Source organism: Papilio xuthus, unplaced genomic scaffold, assembly GCF_000836235.2.
Source record: "Papilio xuthus unplaced genomic scaffold, Pxut_1.1 DF825752.1, whole genome shotgun sequence".
In the NCBI taxonomy this organism is placed as follows: domain Eukaryota; kingdom Metazoa; phylum Arthropoda; class Insecta; order Lepidoptera; family Papilionidae; genus Papilio; species Papilio xuthus.
Genome location: NW_013532897.1, coordinates 1156761 through 1180865, shown reverse-complemented (window position 1 = coordinate 1180865; position 24105 = coordinate 1156761). Strand labels below are relative to the sequence as shown.

The following is a 24105-nucleotide window of genomic DNA, read 5'->3' as shown; positions in this document are numbered from 1 at the left end:
TAACAACAATTTGGATTTTGGTCGAGTTCTGGACTTGCTATTATAAAAAGATAAACTTATTTCATTATCAGACGATTTATGTGAAGTTGAACGCGCGCCAACTTTTGCGCAAACCTTGCAATGTTAATATCGTTTAATTCAGTAGCATTATCTGCCCAAAAATATTTACTCTAGTAATTTATATACCACATTAAGTTAAGTTCACGTTTCATTCTTTTGTTGCACCAAGTTAAACGAACACTATATAACAGTTAGTTTGGGAGAGAGAGAGGTAGTAATTCAGTTTGACAAAGATTTTGTTTAAGTAGAAGACGGCGACGTAGGCAAATAAGCAGCTCGTACCTAATAGATATTAAAGAGTACTTGCAGATATATTTCCAACAACATCCCAGATTTTTGTCAAAATGTGTGTATTTCTAAAAGTTTCACGATTACAATAAATGGATTATTATTTCAATTTCAGTCATGGGGTTTTGTTCGAATACCCATTTCCACTTTTAGCCATTTCCATGAAATAATAAAAACTCTGACGTAGAATAAAAATTAAAAAAGACGAGCTTTAGAATGGCTGTAATTAAGCTCTGTTACAATCCTGCGACCTAGTTCACAATATTTTTACAATTAAAACTGGCGTGAGCACTGACCGTGATTCGTTTGAGTTGCCTCTTGCCCTTGTGCCAGGTGAGGAGCGCGGGCGGGCGGCTGCCGGCGGACTCGCAGGCCACCTCGTAGCGGCGCTCCGCCGTCAGCTCACCCCCCTCGCCCACCTGCGCCGGCCGCCGGATCTCCACGGTGAGCGGCCGCACTGCAATACCAGCTGTCTCATTAAACCAGTTCGCGAATGAAGCACTTCAACTGTTAAACAGCCGCTCCCGGCTTTGTTGCGCTCTCAATTGCAGCTGTTTTGGAAGTATCATTTCGTAATTGAATACACGTTGAGAGTCGGTTTTTTATGCGCAGACTTTTTCAGCGATACGTCTAGTTGCCGCGAGATGCAATTATGAGCAAAGTTATTTAGGTTACGTACTACATTGTACACTGATTAAGGACATGACGTAGTTATGCATTGCGTACCCACTAGATTTATACGAATTTATAACTTACAAAACATATCCAGCACTAGGGAAAGCTCCTTGGGTGGCACGAGATGTGAGTTGGCGGCCTGGCAGGTGAAGACGGCGGCGTAGTCGGCGCGGCGCACGGCCGGCCATAGCAACCGGTTTTCGATAACATCGCCTGTGTTGTGCTCGTACTCCTCGTCCACCAGCACACCGTTCACTAGCCACCGCACCGATGGTTCCGGGCGACCTGCGCCGACACAACATCAAGCAAACCTTAAATTCCCGAAAACAATGCATCTATTCTCCCCTACCTTAATTTTATTACAATTCTAATAATTTACAATATATTACATTATACTCGCATCGGGAGGAACGTTTCGTTATTCTGTCTTAGTAAATGGTTTCTTTTTTATTTTCTTTTTGAATAAAATGCAAACTGGATGATCTCAGATATGAACTACTCGAAAGAGATCTTATTTTTAGTTCATTGACTAACATTGTCACTTTACTAGACTACTCTAATAGTCCAAAACTTGATTTTGATTCTAAACTGCTTAAAGGCATCTAAAGTATCTAAAATCTGATTAAAAGCGATTCCAAAAGGAAAGTTGACAACTTTATCGTACGTCATCAGACACCCGTCAGTTACGCGGGAATTATTTTTTGCGAGCCGTCTCCACGACGTTGGCCGCAATCAATGTTTCGATTATGTAAATTCCCATCCCCGAGGGTCTAATCTTGTTTTGATATTTATTCAAAAAATATCGACTTTATTTTTACGGGTATTGAAAAAGATATATTTTTATTTTTTATCTCCCTTAAAATAAAATAACTTAATGTTAAATTTATAAAAATAAGAAGTGTTACGTCGTTGAACAAATGTGTTACGAGTATGTGGGCTTGCATTATCGAACTCTCCTCTTGTGCTTCATTTTAATAGAATGGGTTATTTGTCTAAGCTGATATTTGGTGTTGTGATGTCGTGAAAAGTAGACGTTAAATGGAATAGTGTTCACCTCCGAGCACCCGGCAGGTGAGTAGCACGTCGTCGCCCTCCTCGTGCGGGCCGAGCGTCGTAGTATTGATGATGCGCCCCCACCGGTCTACCACGACCGGCTTCTCCGGAGGCACTGCAATACACTTACTGGTGTAGTTGTAGCCTTGAATATTTTCGAGATGTAGCTGTGATATTTAAGAAAAAGTCAATGTGCTGTTCCTCTTTTTTTTTGTAAAGTTTTATCTTTTTATTTTATTTTGACTCTCAATTTGCAGCAACAAACGCAACATGAAATCAGTCGTCCATAAATGGACGACAGGCTGTTACGCAAAGCGCGAATTCGAGTAACGAATTCCAAAATCCGAGGAGGAATCGAAGTGAAAACGAACCGAGAATATAAAACAGGCAAAATAAATGTTCCGGCCATAAGGCTGATTGATCAAATTTCAATAAAGGAGCGTCGAGAGAGTGAGCAGAGAATAAAACGACGTTATTTAATTAAAGGGACAAGTGGCACGAAGACGACCTGCTCTCCTTCCAGGAGGGACTCCACGTCGAATGCTGAATATGAATTCAAAATTAACTATAAACTATAAAAAACTATTCGTCGGCACAATCATTTTTATTTTCAGATAATTTAGTGGACATTGAAATAACCTTTCACAGTACAATATTCTGACAAATAGTTTAGAAGATATCACGATCATAAAATGATAAGCGTGACCAAATAATCAGCTCTCGGGCAAGATGCGCCCGTTTTTACAAGGTTTTTACTAATAGACGGGGCATAACTGAAAAGGGTACTACTTATATGACTGAAAAGAGATCAGACGTATCTTTGCCAACCGAGCGAAGCCGGGAAGGGTCGCTAGTATTTAATAATTCAATTTTTGATAAGCGATAGATGTCCAAGCTAAAACCTAATTGGTTGTGTCGAATCGAAATAACTGTCTAAAATGATTATCGTTACATTTGGGAATTGACCCGCGGACGCACAATTCCCACGAGGATTAACTAACTGGACAGTATCACGACTAAATCCGAATAACATTTATAAAAGCTCAACTAAAAGCTAGCATAAAATATAAAATGGCCACAATTAAAATGAACGCATGGCGGTAGAGTAAATAAAGTCACATATATCTATCGGTAAAAAGCGAGGGAATTATTGAGACGGATAAATTGATTTGCGCGCAAGAAGCGAATATGCCGTCGTGTCAAAATTTAATTAATCACAGTTAGCGTCGGAGTAACGAGTAGATACGTAACGATGGGTCTGATCAAATTATTGAACATTTCATAGCGGTGTTAATGAATATGAAGCACCTCGGCGCAAGTCGACGTCGCGTCGGCCGGTGATTGAATATTCTGCAAGAAACTTTAACGACTACAATGCTCTGACACCCAGAGGACTTGTTTAATTATACATTTATATGAATTCTACAACTGTAAAGAGACCCAACTAATTAGTTTTGGGACTTGCGACGATAAACTACACTCGAAATTTGATTTACTTATTTAAAGTTTAATCAAAAACTTGAGCGTCTTGCGTCTCGGGTTCAACGATAACTATCATTTGTATTTGAATTATGAAAAAGGATGTAACTGAGGCTTGTATTTCAATCTAGTATCATTTCAACTAAACTTTTAAGGAGTAACATGGACGATACATAAAATTGACGAAGCTGGTTGGTATGTTTACCGACGACGGTGAGGTTGTATCGGAAGCTGGTGGTCTGCGTGTTGCGGAAGTCGATGCGGCAACGGTAGACGCCCTCGTCGCGTCGCTTCACGTCGCGCACGAGCAGCGCGGCGGGTGGCGGCGAAGTGGAGAAGTGCGCGCGCGGCCCGAATACCTCCGGCGCGGACCAGTGCCGCGCCTCTGACAGATGCTTGCCGCGTACGTCGAAGCTGAAACAACGCATCATGCTTTATATTGACAAGGAAAGACATAAAATAAATAAATGAGCTAAGAGCTCTTTATCTCGATTTTTGAGAAAAAAAACACTCTACACAGCTGGATGGCTTCAAAATTGGAGAAAGAATTGGTAAAACATACATATTCAACAAATTGCAATTGAGAAACCAAAGAAAAGTATTAAGAATCCTGTACCAAAATAAAGTTATTTTGTATCGAGCAATCATACCGTAAGCGAACTACAATAAGAGAAATGCCATCGCCATATTTTAGTGCAAAATTTTCGATCAACAAATTTCTGAGCTAAGTTACGAATGGCTTTCATTTCAAATGGACAAAATCGCATCACACGGGCACAATATCTGCCACCGCCGCCGCCGTCGCCGGCCGCAGACCGCGCCTCTGTTCAACCAGTTTCACGTTGAGATATTTCTGATATTGGCCGGTAGTCACAAATAGCTATTGTATGTAAGCTTCTCAGGTATGGTCGCTGGCTATCGACGATATTTTAGGTTTACTATCGAGATCTGAAAATGTCAGAAGCGAATAGAATCATTTATCCGATACCAGACGTCGACACGTACAAAAACTTTCCTTTGACATTCCATCTTGATAGAATATCGACGAGGGATCACGGAAATAAATTTAAAAGTTATTTAGTTTTTGTTACTGTTTTTTTGTGACTTTGCGCCTTCACTACTGAATGATGGAGAGTTTCAACATCATATTTCTAGGCTACCATGATATGTCATGGTGACGGTGAGGTGACTTCTAAATTGTTGAACCCTGAGAGATCGGAAACATTTTATGACAGAACAAAACATAAATACTGTAATCATACATATTCAATTAAATGCTATAAGTCAAAGCACGTATTATATATTTCGTGCACATTTATTCCTGCTGCTACAAATTTTCATGTCATCGTAAAGTAATAACAATGACGATAAATTAAAATCAAGACAGGTGAAATTCGAACCTTCGTGTCAGTTATGAAAAACGTAACCTTTGTAATGTTTGATGCCCCCCCCGCATCCCGCGCCCCTCGCCCCGCGCCCCTCGCCCCGCGCCCCGCGGCGCCGCAGCGTGCGGGCACGGCCGCCGGGTCCCTGTTTGCGCAAACCGTCGCCGCTTCAATTTAATCCGTCATCACTCATAACATTTCGACGACCCAAAAAAATATTGAATAGTTTATGGGAAGGCCGCAACGGGAATTCGTATGGCATGAAAATACGGGTACTCGGATCCCTGGCAAATTCGCAGACTATAAAAAATATTATTTTCCTGCACAAGTATTCTTCGTGAAAATTTTCGATTACTGTGTAACGCAATATACATCTTGTGTACGAGTACGTAATTTGTAATTTCTTATTTGTTTCATATTTTTGTATTATATGTGATCGATGTGTCTTCTTGTACGTGTAGGTAGCTATCTATATCATAATCAGGAATGTAATGGCACATACGTTCTTTTAACGATTTCGATACGTAATCAATGCGGCATTCGAACTCAAAATAACGTCAGCACAATAACTGATTTAACGTAAATAGTTACGTTGCCAAACCAATCTGGTCCACTAAGTGATGCTTCTAAAATTTCCAAGACTATCCAATTCAAAGGCTTTCTCAATATGTTAATGACATTCAACAACATTCCATTTATAGTGTAGCAATTGTATTTACAGTTATTTGTGTTTCCGCACGACCAGAGACCACAGGGTTGCCACAAACGCTGACGTCACAGCAGGGCAGGGATGCCATCAATCAATATATTAAGTTTACTCGAAGTCTTACTATACACAGATATAAATTAATAACAATATCTTTTTATTTAAATTTCAAAATTGAAAATGTATAAATAATGCTTTTGACGAAATTATTTTATGTTGAATGCTGTTTTGTATATTGTGTAAGAGCAAGAGTTTTCCACTAAAATAATAAAAGCTCTTACGAAGGCCCGTAAGTAAGCCTTGCCCTTTGGTTAAGCTTCATCTTTTATGATTTCTCTGGCGGATAGAAAAGTAAAGTCCTTTTATTTCGACAAAGAAATGTTTGATTATGTTTCTTTTTCGAAAGTAACACAATGCGAACTTATTTACACTAGCATCGAATTATGTGAACTAATTGTTTTATGATACCTTTATTTATTTACTCATGGATGAAGACCGATTTAATTTGACTTAAAGTTTTACAATGTCCTCACGTTGTTTTTTAGTTCAAGAATACAAATGGAAAGTAAAGAAATGAGCATCGAGCAATGTAGATGTAGCGACTAGAAAACACATCAAAGCATAAATATCTGCAAGTTTGTGCTGCGCTGACAGTTGACGTGAAATATTTTGCCAAGTTGGATGCGTCTGTTTCTACTTGTACTGCTTTACTTATGCACGATGTTTGTCGACGCTTGCAATGGTTATCTTACATTAATTTAACCCCATTTATGAATAGTATTGTAACAAGAGAGGTTTCCAGATTGTTTTGCGTACAAGAAGTTATAGTCCGGAGATTCAATGAGTTGGTTTGATTAGAACGCGAGAACATTAATTACATTCATGCATTATTCCGATATTATATAATTATTATAACTCTTCTTCATAAAAGGTCGTCAGTTTTGGACCAACCGCTATTCGGTAAATAGTCGCGGACGCGCGACAGTCGCGCCGCGATGCCTATTGCACCTCTCAAATATTCTACTACATTCAATTTTACTGGAATTAGAGCAGCGACTATAAAATCAATGTATTTTATGAATAATTTGCATTATTTTAACAGCCAACATTTACCTAGCAGGCCGCGACAGGTTTAGGTTTAATTCAATACATCAAAAGCAGCCGGCGTGTCGACAGATTTATGAAGGCAAAGTATGAACGAAAACACTAGCAAACTTTTTTCTGCTTTTGTGTAAAATACGACGAGGTGCTATTTTTTTGGAATATGTGCTTACCGCACTAATACGCGACGAGTCCCAAAGAGAGAATTCTCGATTTCCCAACTTTTTTCACTTCTATTGCCTGACAAACGATGTATCATAAATGTTTTTTTTTTAGATTATTTAATTAAGAAATGCTTGCTATAAACAAAACTTGATAATTTACTTAATTTGATATCTCCCAATTTCGCTGCGGTCACGACAGCTGAATGCATTGATGTAATTCCTCAAACATCGCATCAGTTTTATTTTTCTGTTAAAGTATTAAATCTTATTGGATAATTTACGTGTACATAATACAAAAGCTTATAAATTTCCCTCCGCAAAGTCAAATATTGCTTCATACCTGCCTTGTTCAACAAGGTTTTTAAGTTTGTAAAATGTTGTTGCCTGCCAGCGATGTCTTTCAAAGTTTCATTGAATTTTCTCACAGTCTTTTGAATCTTTCATTTCAAAGTTATAATACTATTTAATAATACACTTTTAAACTTAACTTACACTTTTAATAATATTTTACAGGCTAAATACAAATTTTATATTTGTCAACTTGTTGAATTTTGCAAGAAATAATTTTAAAAGCTTATTTACAATTTAAGTAGTACTATTAAACTCAAATACAATAATTAAGGCAGACTTAAATATTATATTTAAAAAGATTAAACACAACTATATGTATTGTGCTAGGATTGGATTTGTCAGCATAATGTGTTTTGAATAAATTAAATATTTCGTGGAAATTGATTGCATATAAAAAAAATACTTCTTAAAAATGTAGTAAATGATATCAGAACAATGTGTGATGTGTATTTGATTCACATTTAAACATTTTCTCCCTTTATTTTTGTACCTCTATAAATCTGTCACAAAGATGGCTGCCTTTGATATATTGGATTAAATCAAAAACTTATTGCAGCTCCACTCTATGCCAACTAACTGGAATCCTTTCTTGATACAGCCGGATTGTAAACGACGCATCGTTTTAAGATTAATTGAAGATAACAAACATACATTAAGTTAATAGTTATCGGATATATTTCAAAAACAGATCACAGAAACTAAATCGTTTTTGTAAAGAGGACTTCTATTTACATAATCGTTCAAGCAAATCTATTGTAGAAGATGCTAACGTATAAAATCTTATTTATATAATATAGCGCCAATATAAAAGCAAATAATACAATACAATAGTTGAGGAGTGTTTGGTGCGGGAGCTCAGTGAGGCGACTCGTTTGCGAGCTTTACAAATTCTCGGTGCGGTTGCAATTTTTTGACTGTTCCATATTTTGAAACGTGAAAATGTTGAAAGTGCTGAGTGATACAGTGATAGAGTGAGGCGCGGGCGCGGCTTCATTCAATGGATCTCCTATCTGGTCTATTTGTTTTCATCGAAAATGAAACTTTTTCGTATTGTTGTATGAAAGTATCGCGATACTGAAACTGGGACTCAATTCTCTGCTCCTATATTCTGGATTGATTACGAACTTTGATCTGTATCTATGATATTATTTACAAAATGTTAAAACACATTTTTTACTTTTAACAGAAAAATGGTTAAAGATTATTACACATTTTATTAAATTTTTAATTTCATTTCAATTTAGAATATAAAATGTTTCGTTAATGGAATTTTATTCTAAATTGTTACCGTGAAGTATTGACCATGAAATGATCGATTTAGTGCGTCATTACAAAAATTATATGTTAGATTAGTATCTATCTAGAGCTAGTGCTCTCGCCTGTGACGCCGTCCACGCTGTAATATAAAAAAAACTTAATTTCTACATCTGTGCCAAATTTCAGCGTGATCGATGCAGCCGTTCTGGAGATATCTTCTAACAAACGTCAATCCCAATATCCGTATTTATAATATTAGTAAGGTTAACCAGAGTTACGTAAACACGAAATACAATGACGTAGGAATAGACGTCTAGTGTACGAAGCCAACTAAATCATTAATGAAAGCGATTTGAGCCGCGGACTGACAATTACTTATAGGTACATTTAGCTCACGATTTATGACATAGGATCATGTTTAAGTGGTCAACCGTCCGCTGTTATTTGACGTGCACAGTCCATCTATAAACTACAGACCGCTTTAAATGTTATGTCTAACTTTGTGACGAGATATGCACAAATCATGATGTAATTTGTTTTCAATTTATGTATTGTTAGGAAACATTGTCTTTACATGTGTTTTCTTCACATCTAAGTAAAAAGCGGTAAAATGTTTAGGAATTAACGTATCCAATACCGCAATGAACTAAATATGTAGAAATTTATATAATATTTACGGTCACTAAAATATGGAAATAATTTTTCGTTTGCACTTATTAAAACGTTGATTACTTATAAAAAATATAAAATAAATAGAACAATTAAAGTGTAATAATAGGTGGAAATTTTCCGACGACTTTTTACCTTGACAATATAACTAAATAAATTAGGCTTGAAAGTTTTTATTAGGCTGGCGAAGAGACAGGTCGGCCGGGCGCTTAGTATGCGACGCCGGGAACGCAATAAAGTTAAGTGGAGCCAGTGTTTAGACAGAATAAAGTAAGATACAAAGTTCGCAAACGTATTACCCAACTGATTAAACTTAAACATCCTTCTCAATGTTTTTATTTTATCATAAAATATTTATTTTGTGCATAATATTAACACAGGACATGGAAATTGGCCATCAATAACAAACCTTTAAATAAGACTTCTATAGTATTGAAGTAGATTGAACTATTGAAAGTAACATCTTATAACTGCTATTTAGCTAATATAACTACATTATGTTATACTAGCTGTCGCCCGCGGCTCCGTCTACGCGGGAGTAGAAAAAAATAGTAGCCTATGTGTTTTTCCTCACTATGTGCTACATCTATGTCAAACAGTGAGTTCCATGCAGTCGTTCTGGAGAGACCTAACAAACATCCATCCATACATTCGCATTTATAATATTAGTAAGAAATACTTTAAGTATCAGGATACAAGGACATGTCTACAACAAGACAAATTTATAAAAATAGACTTGCATAGAGCTTCTGATTATTGTTTTTAATATTTGGATTGTGTTACGATAAATGAAATGGAAAAGTATAGGTTAACATATTTACGGTGGATGTATTGAATTGTTAGGTTTGTGTGTTGTGTAGAGGAGCGTCACGTATCGTATCGTATCGACAGAAATACAATCATATTGTCAGCAATTTGTTTGACAATCGCCGCCGACAAGCTGCCAGTCAATATGTTGAACGTTGTCGTGTCAAGAACTCGGGTGCGCGGGAATTGCGCAACCAAAACGTTCGTATTGTGATTATTTCTATTGAATTTTCAAACTTTACAATATAATTTATATATAATATGCAAATAAGTATACTTATACAAAATTACATTTTCATATAAATCGCTCCAAAACATTTACGTCTCAGTAACATAATAGGGAATAGCGATTAACTGTTGGTTTCTGAGACCAAATTCTCTGTACAAAACATGTCGTCATCTTTGTCATTATCTTTAACAAAACAGAGATAACAAAATTTATTAAAGGGGGATTTTAGTCTCAAAAACCCATGTTCCTTAACAAAGCAACTAACAGTACGTAACAAAACCGTAACATCTTACTGATACTGTACACAGACAGGGCGACTTACATACCTTTATATTACAATACTTATATCTTATATAAAATAACTTAGTTGTATAGAATCTGAAAAATAAATTAAAAAATCTACAATAACGTGGTGTCTTTAAAATAATTTATAATTAAATTTATAAACTGATAATGACGTCCTATTCTATTAAACTAAGTGATTTATAAAGTAGTAAAAGTTCGAGGAGGACGTCAACGTACAGCAATTTTCATTACAAGTCTGATATTAAGTGCATGAAATATGTTGCACTGTACCGTCCTTTCATTAAACTAATTTAAGACCTGGTTTAAATATATAACTATTGAATTCCAGCTAAGTTTGAAATAGTTAACGATTCTCATTATCATAAACTTCTTTATTTTTGTTGTTGTATTCAAATTATCTTTAATTTCCTATTCAGTTCCTAAAATTTAAAATAAATATCATACGGATTTATCTATAATCCAAAAATATTGTGAAATAAACCTCTCAAACGCCGTTGTCGTTGGACCGTTTGTCAAATATATAGCTTTTCCTCTGTTGACAGGTTTAGATAACGCTAGTCTGAAAATATTGTCCCGTCTCCGGCAACTAGCGCACAATACCTGCTCCGAACGACCGCAGCCGCGCTAAACTTGTCCATGTCGATGTCGACAGCCATACGCTCCGTTCGATATATCGACAGGCTTGCGGTTGTCAAACAAATTGCCGACACTACGGCTTTTTGTCGATGCCCCTAACCAGCAGCCAACACTGTTTTTTGTTGCGCCGTACATGGCTTTGTCTTCGCTCACTGACTGTGTTTTACAAACCAATAGTCTTTATTTTATTTTACGGCAAAATTTGTAATAGATAACCTCTAACCTGTTATTTTCTTTAAACATTTTATTTGCACAACTTTTACTATGAACGAAGAGTTTTAAATCCAGACGTTGGAACTGTTTTTAATAGGTGATACAGGTGATATTTCTCGTGTGTCAAAGAATTTAATGACGCTACCGGTGCGCTTTAGAACTCTGTATCTTGTCGTTGTGCAAACGCTGAAGCCACTTAACTTTATTACGTGCTCGGCCTTGAATACTAAACACTGTTCTCTTCTGTTTCTCCGTTACTCTAATTAAAATATACTCACCAATTTCTGTAGTTTTAGAAACAAGGAAATTAGGTACAGAATAATTATAGAAAAAATTTGGACCTATACATTTTGTAACTAATTTTCTTCGCATTTATTTGAACGCTAGTTAAATATTGATCATAAAATCAATTTCATGTTTTCTTGAATAACTTATGACATTTTTAACCAATTAGATGTAATAAAAGAAAAAAATGTAATGCGTCGCCCAGATGATCTCGTAAACGGGAAGGTGAAAATTTTCCGAGCGATAAATATATCTGAAAGTTTGTGCAGACGTGCGCTGAGAAATATTACAGAAATACATGTGACGGCGCCCGGGACATCACAACCCTCCCCCCACCCCACGCTCCTCACCCTCACACGAATATACAATACTTACATACATGGATAGTTTGTGAATGACATATGATCTTATATTATTTGATAGCATTTTATGTTGCCCTATTATGTATTATAAGTATACATATGTATTTAGTTATCACAATAACGTTATAGTTTACATAGTATATGCTTCGAACTAATTCAGCAGGCAGTTATCATTGTCTAGGAAACTCTTATAAGATTAAATTCGCTTTTTGCTTACATATTTTAGAGTTTTATTTAACCTTCAACAGTTTATGTTAATTCCTAGTTAACATAAAACACTTAATGCAAAGAAAGCGTAACAAACTATTTAATCAGATTATTTAACGCCTCACAACTTTATATCTTTCGCTTTTGTCTAAACAAAGGAAGCGTCTAACTTTATTATGCTTTCTTCGTTGCATAATTAATGAAGTCTGCAGGCCGGCTCACGTTGCGCTTCCGACACGACGACGCGACGACGCTACGACGCGACGGGACGCGTTCGCCTCTGCTACGGCGAGGTTACAGCTTTAGATCCCTACTCAGTAAAACTTATTGTGTAATGCTATTGAAACACCAAAACATTAAATTATGAAATGTTAAGAATGTACTCAACATGACTTTAGCATAGAAATATATGTATGTATGTGATATACAAGTTGTTACATTTTTGTGTTCGGAACAGATGGAACAACTAGTATTCAAAGGTAAACACAAACAATAACATTACAATTTTTGGCTAAATTAAATTTAACAGAAATACTTTGAAAATATTCGATTTACAAATCAAATCACGGCCTAAAATGGCCGTGATTTCATTACACAAATAATATTTAATTAGTAAAACAATTACGTTGTCGAAATTGTCGCTGAGAAATTCAATAATTGTCAAATGTTTTTAATTAATAACGCAATCAACTATTAATTGTCTACATGTCGATGTGTTGTGTGAAAATATAATAATATGATTATATATTCCAACTTGTTTGTATTATTATACATTTATGTAATAAGACATCTTATTTATTTAATTAATAGATAAATTATAGATTACCCGAAAGGTGTTAGATATTTAAACAACTCACTAAGTTTAAAATTACGATACGAAATCGTCAAGGAAGTATAAATAGTAGATACTTGAAATTTCAAACAAGAATAGGTGTCAAGCAGCACTGCAACAGAATGACACGTTGAAGCAAAGAAACACATGATACGGGGGAGGGACAACAAGAACTTGGCTGACGATAAATAGCAGTAAGTTTGTGCCGACACAGGACACGCGACAGCCGACAGGGGAGGAGCGGAGGCTATGCTTGTCTCGCGACATCCGAGCGACGATGTTTCAAAGTAACGAGCAACTATGCGGATTTACAACTTAATATACAGCTTTAAGTTTAACTTGTAATAAAAAAAATGTGTCCTTACTCTAAACTGATATGTCCTTACTCGTCGATGTTTTAGACATTATTAGATTTACTAAAACTAATAAAGCTTTTAGTAGAGATAAGGGAACTTACCCATACTACGTGACCTGTTTAAGGGGGGGAGCGGAGTCTTTAAAATACTACGGTCAGTCACAGAAGCGGGGGAGGGGGGGGGTCAGACTTTAGTCACGTAGTCGTTACTTGTTTTTTTCGTAATACATAATTCACTAGTAATTTAAGAATGCATGCAGTCTTATGCTATAATATAAAGAAGAGTAGAGAATAAAGAAAATGTTATAATCAATCAAGGCGATAAGTATCGCAATGTTTTACAGCGCATTATGAGGTTTCAATGTTCTATGTGAACGTCACATTCGTGTGAACTGTGTGCGTGTTACATCACAACATGAGTAAAGTCACGCTTCAATTGTTAGAAACAAACATCAAAATATAAAACTGTTTATGTAATAAAGTAATGTATTTGTTGTAACATCACGTACTACTAACAGTACGACAACATGTGTGCGGCACTGTACCCTAATGTACATACTCATACAGAGGTACACTCGCGCACGTAATTACATCCCCGATACCAAATGAATTCCGTTTTCAATTCTGTCATTGCTTAATTGAATGCCTATCAAATGTGCGTTAGGCGCGTCACACACGTAAACATGCTTTAACATACGCTTTTATTTATTTATTTACAACTTTTATTAAACAAGAAATGAGTTCACGTAGAAATTCAGCAAAGCAGAGTTCGCCACTTTTCTTTACTAACTTGCACGTAAAATCAATCTTTTTTAATTGACTTAAGCATGTATCATGTACTTCTGTGCGTATAAAAAATAAAAAAATATTGAACTACGTACGAGTATAAAACATGAATTTGCGGTCAAAAGTTGGTTAATTATAATAAAAAAAGCAAAATGTAATTTTTCTGTGAGAAGACAAAACGCTTTATGTCACTGATAACGTTAATAAAATTGCAGGTAATTTTCAACAAAGAAATAGTGTAGCAATTTCATCCAAGTTACCTTTTTATGTTAATATGAACATTTATTAGCAGTAAGATGTAAAATTATTCTTTATTTGTTTCGCTATCGTTATCTTACAAAAGTATTTTCTACATAATATTTCTTTCAAAGCAATTTCAGATAATTGTTTAATACAGTTTTAAGCATCTAAATCATATCAAATTATTCAAACTTTCGTGAGACATTATACTTAACTGATATATAAACACGGCTAAACACTCACGTATATTCGCCCGGTGGCGGGGGCTCCCCGATGGGCCCGATGGGCTCGAAACTAGTCGGTGCCGCCGCCGGACGAATATACGTGAGTGTTTAGCCGTGTTTATATATCAGTTTACTAAATCATATCGTAACCACACTCATCAGAGTATACTACCAAACATCAATTACACAATAAAAATTATATGTTCGAATCAATAGAATCCATATGAAATTGGAATCTGATATTTTCCAAAACAGGCAAATAATGATTGGCAGTGTATATATAAAAGATTTATGACGTCACGTAACATTTCCTTAGCATCAAATATACGAAGTAATCCAATTCCATTAATCATCGGGAAAGGAAACGGGAGGCTCGACAACTCGACGTAACCCCGAATGGACCTTGCGAATGAATCAAATAGCTTTGCAACGCATACGTCGTACATACATACATATGTATGTATTTACATTCAGATACATAGAAATGTGTACTAAACAGTGTCATTAGTAAATAGCAATTTATGTAGGTTGTATGTAGGTTTCAAATTTTTTAATTTATTTACATTTGCCTGAAACGTAATTAATTAAAAAAAAACAAGAAGCTAAATTTTAGCCTCAAAATTGGTCAAGACAATTATGTTAAACATGGTGACAATGGATCGGTCATAGATTCAAAAAATCTATCCATCGCCATGTTATTTACAGCATTTTTTAAATTCTAAAAATGTCAAAACAAAATCTATTAAAGTCAATAACGACGTATTGTAAACAGCGTTTAAAAAAAAAAGTTTAACTTCATGGAACATCGTTAATATTATTGTGTTACATCGCGTGTCACATAACATGACAGTGTTATTGATAACGCAGTGATATTATAGTCATTGTTGTATAATGACAAGTTGACTAATTAATCTGCAACTAAAAAGTTTATCGTGCAAAATACTTTGACTAAAATTTACAGAAACTGTTTTGAAAAGAAATTGAAAAGTATTTTCTTTACAATCTATTGCATCTTTGTTATTTGATAAGACAAAATAACATTAACAAACAAAATTTGTCTGAAAATAAAATGCAAAATATAGCTGTGTGCCGCGTCGTTACTTGCGCGACGGCAGTCAGTTCCCGCGGGAAGTCCGGAACAGTTCCGCTATGAATCTATAATGTTACCACTTCAAAACGGATGAATCAATATCAAATTGCATTTGCATGAAGCAAACTGATGTCTATTGCGTTTGCTTTGATTACATCTAATTGTTTTCACACATAATATGAGAGTTATTATAAATCATTACTATGATAAAAAATAATGCCATTAAATTAACAATTATAAGGTTAAATGATGTCAACCCAGATGTTATTAAAGTAAGAAAGGCATGTTCATTTTTCTTTTTTTCTTTAATAATTAATTACTAAGGGGACTCCTCAGTGTAGATTAATTGTACTAAGTCATCATTTAGCGGCTTTGCATGCGGCAGACTTATAAATACGTATGGGAATCGTTTTGATTAAATTCGTCTTTCTCGCTGCATTCAATATTTCAAAAATTTTGCAATTCATAAGAAGTGGAATACAAGAAATATAATATAACTTTTCTTTTCCTTTCGCGTGGAATTATAATGAAAATGTAGAGGCTCACAGTGGTATTATAAGTTGTAAAGAAAGTCTGCGAGAGTATTCAATATAACTTAAGAAAGCGGCAAGAACTAAATATAAAAATGGAATAACCTTAAAGTTTACAAAGTAAAAAAGTTAATATTTAAAGACGGAGCTTAAAGTTTTCTTACATCTGCGACGAATGGGAGACGAGAACCTACTGTGTTACTTACTTAAAAATAACTTCTTTCACAATATGTGTCACATCAAATTGAGCGCCTGTGCGTAATGTATTACAAAAAAAACATTCTTTTTTTAGTTTTGACTTTTACTGGAAGTTAGTTGATGTATGCGGGAGTAATTTTAGCTAGTTTTTGCTCACACATACAATACAACATAAACAATATTATAAGAGGCAATAAATAAATGCAGAGTAATATTAAGAAGGAACTTTATCAATTCAAGTCTCATATCATATTAGCAAGTCACAACATCAAGTTACAAAATAATGAAATGCAAATTAAAAAGCTTGTAATAAATGTATGTTAAAGTGAGCACGCGTGTGATGCGATGCGATTTATGTTCCCCGTGTGACGCTGACGGCTAATTTGGTTCGCGTTTGTGTCGCGACTTGACTCGACGTCAAAACAAAAATCACGATTACTAAAGAAGCGTACAATATGGTAACATTTTTTTTTATTTCCTACAATTGTTGTACAAAAATATTAATTTTAACCGCACTGCAACTGCGTGTACCAAACTGTTTTAAAGCGGGTTAATTTGGGAAGAATAGTACATTAGTCAATTAATTACAATCCAAGTAATGTTGTTTAGAAAACCTCAAGCGGACAATAATTTTATTTATAATCTAATCAATACTGAACGACAACACTCAGAATAATATTTTTAGTTAAAACTGATATAAACATTTTGATTATTTTTACTTTAACGGTACTGCTACGGAAGCTGATAAAAAAAAGCTTTTGATTAAACTTGAAGTTGTTCTTCTATGTTTAATTGACAAATCAAACAAATCTACATTACGATGTATAACTTTGTGATTGCTCCATCAAATACTTATAAAAGTAAGTAATAATTTATTAAATCTGTTAGTAATATTGTTTACTTGTATTCATATGCAATTGTTAACAATAAACAGAGTTATTTATTACGGAAATAATAAAAGTTAACAAAGTGACACGTAAGTACAACAACATGTAATTTTCTCCAAGGAAAAAAACAATAAATGTTTGGGGTCCATATTGTCTTTTTATGTTAATGAACACATAAATAACAAGATAATAGAATTCTTTGTCATTTATATGTGTAATTGTTCTTTTTATGTAAATTTTCCTTTTTGTTGAAGATATACATTTTTTATTGTATATTTACACAAAGTTGTGTGCTAATTTTTACCGTATTTTTAAAGTTATCCAAACGACTGTCAGTGTCAGGTTACATACGAAAAGGTTAACAAACGTAAATGCCGAATGAAATTTTGATATGAAACAGAGAAATTGTATTGGAAATACATCAAAGTATCATAAATATATATCCAATTAACAAAAATTGTATTGTTTGATTAATTTCTTCACACGTGATGTTTTCCCACATCTAGAATAGATATTGACATTTAATAATAACACAGTACATACGTATACGTTCACATAACCTATTGTAATTAGATAATTATACAAAGACAACGCAATAATGATAACACGTGTACAACACATTCAAACAACGTGCTTCATTAAAATTATACGTGGGAACATATGTACGGAGGTATCTTGTCTTCTCAAATACGTGAATCACTTTTACCTACATTTAATTAAAACATAAGTTAAAAAGTATTATAAACCTGAAACTTATCAAAAACAATATGTATTTACCTAAGTGGAGATATTTCAACGATAAGAACTCACGTTAAATGTATATTTATTCTTTGAAAAACATAACTTTTTCTTTTTACATTACGTTATTTTGTTACAGAGGGTTGATAATGTTTATACAAACATATTAAGGCATAATAAAGTGTTGTTTAAGGAAAAATTAATGTGCGTAATAAAAGTGATTTAGGAGGTGTAATAGAGATCCATCAAGTGTTTGCTCGCGTGTCATTAGTTTTGTCTAACTTTTCGCGATAGGCGGCAGGCAGCAGGCGGTCGGGCGGTCGGGCAGGCGACAGGGGGGGGGGGATGCGAACTGTTGCTAGGGATCAATTAATATTAGTATAACCATAAGCGGAGCTAAAGCATTGACCTGATCAATGTTTATTGTGTACGAAAAGATAGGAACAATAGTACCATATTGTTTTCGCTAATCAGACATAAACAAAATCGCAGTCATAACTTAGTTCATAACTACTAGCAGCTCGAAATCACAAAGGGAAAGATTAATATGGCAAGCGGTGAACAACACGAAAAGCAGGTAAACCGTATCAATCATTCGGCATAACATAACCGACATTTCCTACGAGTGCTCAAAGTTCATTCCGCGCAGCCTTGGCGCGGCGCTGCTCGCGCGCTATTAATCACTGCGCCCCCGCACCCCGCACCCACCTATCCTCCAGCCCTCCAGCCCTCGGAAATCACAACAAATAATAATCGAGCAATATTTGTAACAGGGACAGATATTTCACTCCCACTACAAAACAAATCGACTCTGCTCACGGACGCGAGCGGCGAACTGAAAAGTATTTTTTTTGTGCTTCATCGTTTTCCATAAGAATAACAACTGTTTTCAGCTGTTGTCTCTGATTGTTTTGAACTGGCTAGGCGTATGCATCGACATGCACCTTGAACAATTATCAATTGTCAAAGGGCAAAACTATGTTTAATCTTTACTACAGTCAGAATACATTAGTAAATTGTTTAACAGTAAATTAAAAAATATTATAAGCCACAAGCAGACAGAATTAAACAATATTGCTTGGTAATCCAAGACCATAAAGAGCTATATTTCATACAAATAAAATAAAATGTAAATAATCCTATTTCAGTGATTTACTGCAATTATAATGCATTAATAAGACCATTTATCTATTTAGAGAAATCCGCGTTAGGGGAAACCCTGGTCCTTAAAGCATAATTAATAGTCTAAAGGATTAATGGTAACCTTCGTCCGTAAATTGATGCGGGTGAGATTAACATGCCGCTGCCTACTGCCCGCTGCTGCCTACCTCTGAATTATAAAACAATGGAGCGAGCGCGAGACAGATTCTTTAATCGCTGTCGAGTATTCCCCTCTCCTAACTCCGCTACTGCGCCGATACACGGCTCTAATGCTGGGTGAGTGTCGTATTTATCTAATGTGTAAGTCGAGCCGCTCGAATATATCCTCGACATTTACAGTTCACGAATACAGATAAAAAATAATAATTACAATATATAAATAACAGTTTTATTTGATTAATTTCAGGAATTAACATAATTATGATCTGTACATAAGGATTAAGCGTTTAAAACAAGTTACGAAATCTAAAAAGTTCGCTGCCATTTTAGGACATATATTAAATTTATTTGAAACATGTGTCCAAATGGCTCCATTTATCGTCGTTCCCGACATGTGCTCGGTCACTTCCCAACTTCGCCAACTCATTACGACCCCGCCCTGCGTCCCACACCCCGCACCCCGCACTCCCCGGCCAGCTCGAGCGTTCCCTAAATATTCTAAACGGTCCGCAACATCAAATCGCTTATTTGGTCTGACAAAGCCGGTGCCGTGCCCGTGTGCCGCAGTAAATCTAGCGGTGGGATAAAACAGTGCGCAGTACCCCAATGTCAGGAGCGTCATCCTCTGCCGACTGTAATCCTGACGATGAAATATTGCGTCCCTCCGGCGACACTGTTTGAGGATTAGAAATTACTTTGCGCGTAAATAACAAGTAGATTGATGATTCCACTTAATTTAACGATTCCGTGTCCTTGGAGAATTTTGCTATAAAAATATCGTAAGCACAAAAGTTAGTGTCATCCATCAAAGCGACCGTCACCGCCGGACCTGTGAATGAGGAGACACGCCGATAGTGATGTCGCGATGTTAGCACACTGTGTTGTCTTTATGAAGATATAGTCATAGCGTATGTTTAAAGATTTATGTATATATATATATATATAGAAACGATCACGCCAGATATAAGAGTCATCACTAAGCCGACGAAAGCAACTTTCCAAGTTTTAATTATGACTTCTTTTCCATCACTATTTGCTGGAGCAATACAAAAGGGAAGATCAATATCACAAACAACGTCGTGACATGGGTAAGAATTTATTTTGCGGAAAGCAAATATTCCGGAGCCGGAACAACGTAAACATTATTACTAAGAGCGAAGCGCTGTTATGTTCGAGCGGCGCAAATTCAGCGCAAAACACAATAGCATTGCCCAAAAGAGCAGCTCTTCTCTTCCCTCGTCGCGCCGCCGCCATCGCTCTAATTAACAATGTTCCATTCACTAAAGCTCGGATGATTGTAACAAAATCTTACCTGTCACAATACTTGATATCGAACAAATATGAACTGAGACAATGAAGATACTAAATTATTATAAAGCATTGGTATTAGGGACGTACCGATTAATAGAACATATCGTGGTTAAAATTACCTGTACATACCTTTATGGTTAACATTTAAATGTGTTAAAAATGTAATGATGGTTAACTATAGAAGCCTATAGAATCCTCCATATCAATATCTCGCTATCATTGTCTTGCATACTGAGAAAATAATCCGTCTTAATTGTCTTAAATTAGTCATTAGCAGAATAAAAAGGAAATAACTAAGAGATGACGTTCATTAAAACACATCCGTGTAATTGTGAATTCTATTCAAGACGACAATGAAGGTAGGTCTTGCGTCGCGCGTCACCGCTGAAAGATTTATGTGTACGGTGCAAACTTGTCTGTTCAGCTGCCCTGCCCGCCTGCCTGCCGCCCGCCTGCCTCTCTCCAGGCCGCTCGCTCCACACAATTAGCGCGCGCGAGAATTAGAAGAAGCGTGAATAAACTGACAAGTGCTCCTTCACACTTCTTATAATTGTACCTTTTATTACAGACATTGTGAGAATACTAACTGTTCACACATACGTACTTCCTTTATCGTCATTAGGTTTCCAGGTTTTTTTTTAATATAAACACATTTAAGGCATATTGAGGATTCAGGTCATGCCGTACCTTAAACGAATATTAGGATTTCTAAGGTTAATACAACTTCTTGTAAGAAAATAAAATACGATAGTCAGATTCCGATTTTCGGATGTTATTAACCTTTTCGCGAGAGCCGCTATATCGGAAGGATATAATGTTTACACACGATCCAATAAACCTAATCCTTCGCGAATGGGATATTCAAATAGCACAATCACGTGACTCCGGCCGGAGTTTATTTTGTGCCTATCGGAGCATCCGAAGCCGCTTTGCGCCGGTTTAATCCGGTTCTGTGATTGCATCGCTACGTCTTTTCCAATTAAACTTACGACACGACCTGAACATTTAAATTAGCTCCAGCACCTTTAGTAGACAAGTCTCCCGGCTGACACTGGTGTAGTGCAGTGCACATTCAAAAGACTCCGTGCATGAACTGAACATGATATTAAAGTCGGGCTAACAAGTTTTATAAGTTGCTTCAGTAAATAAAGTGCGACTATGAACTAATTAGCTCCTCGCGCGGAGCCTCGAGCCTACACCACTGCCATATTAAAACGTGAACATATTTCGAAATGGATTTTAGTAGACGACTTCATTATATGCTTGTTTTTTCTACTATAGAAACCCAATAAGATTTATTCGGTTTTTAAAGTATTTAGATATCCATTAATTTGGTTACTTGGCTGAAGATAAAAATCTTTGAAAATCTTACAAAGTATAGTATAATAATAATATAATAATAATTGATTAATATTGCTATTGCAATTTAGAAAAATTATGATATCGCATAATTTTGTCTCAGTTCAAATATTTAAAGATTGAAAAAAGAAAGCGCTAGAAGAGTTTTGTTAAAAAGTAGAGCAAAGAAACTTTTCAAGAAAACAGCTTTAGAACTCGTAACCCGCAGCAGTATTTAAAAAACCCCGTAATAACATTACGAGATATTTTAAAATAGTAAGTGACAAATGTAAAGTACCACGGACATAGACTTTACATAATAACACTAATATAGCTAGTAGTAAGGGCTCACCTGTAGAGCGGAATGCCGGCGTCGTCCCTGAACCAGAAGACCATGTAGACCTTGTCGTTGGCGGCGGTGCCGAGGTCGCAGGGGAACTGCGCCACCATGCCTTCCACCGCCTGCACGTCCACCGTCCTCACGCCAGCTGCACACACACATCACATACACACTTCATACAATAGCATAAAAACTACAATATGATTCTATAATATTTTTATAGTGATGAAACTAGCAGATGAATAAAGCCACAAAACGCGTGAGGGTTAACACTTATGAGTTTGTTCCTCCGCGTCCTTTTTTTCTTCTAAACCCAATTTGATTAAAAATGTAACAATTTCAAGGTTTAATTAGATCTTAAATCATAAGAGGTAGTGCCTTCAATCACTTCAAAAGCTCTCTGTGAGTTATATAAATGATAACTTGCGGTGGCTTCCAGCGATATACTCCCACGAGGAGCCATTAGAGCGATAAAGTGCTGCGGAAGTCGCCTTTCGAAGGCAACCTCGTGACTTGGAAGGTTCGGGTCGCACACTTCCGTTCAACCTAAAGTCCTAAGTTGTTGCTATATTTCAACGCTAGTATTCATAAATAAATTATACTTTATAATTATAATCTTTAAAATTAAAATCATATAAATCTCATAACAATGTTTAATTATATAAATTTTCGAGGGAAAGCTTTGGCGAATTAATTAAATTATATTAACATCGCTTAATAAAGTGTTACGTTACCTTACAGAATACGCGCCAAGTGTAAGTTTCATTACAAATAATCAAGTTACTCATTTGATTTTAATCGTGTAGGTAACTGATAGGTTTCGGATTAATTTAAATAAAAATGTAAAAGAATATTGATTCCCGGCCAGCAATAAATCAGGCGGGCTTATTTGATGGCGCGCGGCCGCGACTGTTAAAATTGTATTGGCAGTAACAGCGCTACAGTATTAAAATAGCAAATACTTAATTTACGTGCCTCAACAATGATGGTATATCATTAAATATATCTGCGAGGTTACAACTTGAAAGAACAAAGATATTATTACAATGCCGGTCGTTTCTTTTGCTCGGTATAAGTTTAGCATAGGTTGTGTTTCAAATTAGTAACATAATGTTTGGCCTTGTGCGCCGTTATTGGTTGTAGTGTTATTTTTATGTAATGAAGAGAAGTAGCGCACGAAGCAGGCGGTTGTATTGTAAACAGAATCATTAAAGAGCTTAAATGAAGCGTGGTCGGCGCGCCACTTAGGAAATTGGGGCATCTGCTTTTGTTGATCATAATGGCGGAGGGGGCATTGTGTTGATGATAATTAAAATAGAAAAGAGAAAATTATTCTTATAACCGCTACGGAATAGCTACTATTATTGTTGAAGAGATTTATGACTCTTTATAATCACTCTACTTGTTTTAAAATAGCAAATTTCGAGGTCAAGTCTGCTGACTGTGGAATAATACTAGAACTGAAAAATAGGATTGAAATTCATCAGAAAATCTACGTGTATTCCTAGGTCCGTTAAGTTTGTTTAATAGGATTATGTAATCTACACGATCAAATGCTTTTTAAAACTCCTAGTAGATTACATCAATCTAAGCTAAACCTTAAAACTAAAATAAATTTTAACAGTGGTAGAGCCCGCTTTAACATCTTCGCACGAATTGTTTTTTTTTTTTTTTTTTTTTTTT

At 35.6% G+C, this 24105-nt stretch overlaps 1 protein-coding gene across 1 annotated transcript in view; it reads right to left on the bottom strand.

The window, feature by feature from the left end:
• The window catches only part of side-II (sidestep II transmembrane protein), a gene marked incomplete at its 3' end in the record, with an annotated part of 69429 nt that overhangs the window by 22606 nt on the left and 22718 nt on the right, over positions 1-24105 (bottom strand). Inside the window, exons 3-7 of the mRNA XM_013323270.1 lie at positions 22435-22570; positions 3761-3969; positions 2078-2191; positions 1105-1308; positions 645-805 (exon numbers count right to left, since the gene is read on the bottom strand). Coding sequence (XP_013178724.1) covers positions 645-805; positions 1105-1308; positions 2078-2191; positions 3761-3969; positions 22435-22570 — 824 coding nt within the window. The remainder of the gene's footprint in view (positions 1-644; positions 806-1104; positions 1309-2077; positions 2192-3760; positions 3970-22434; positions 22571-24105) is intronic.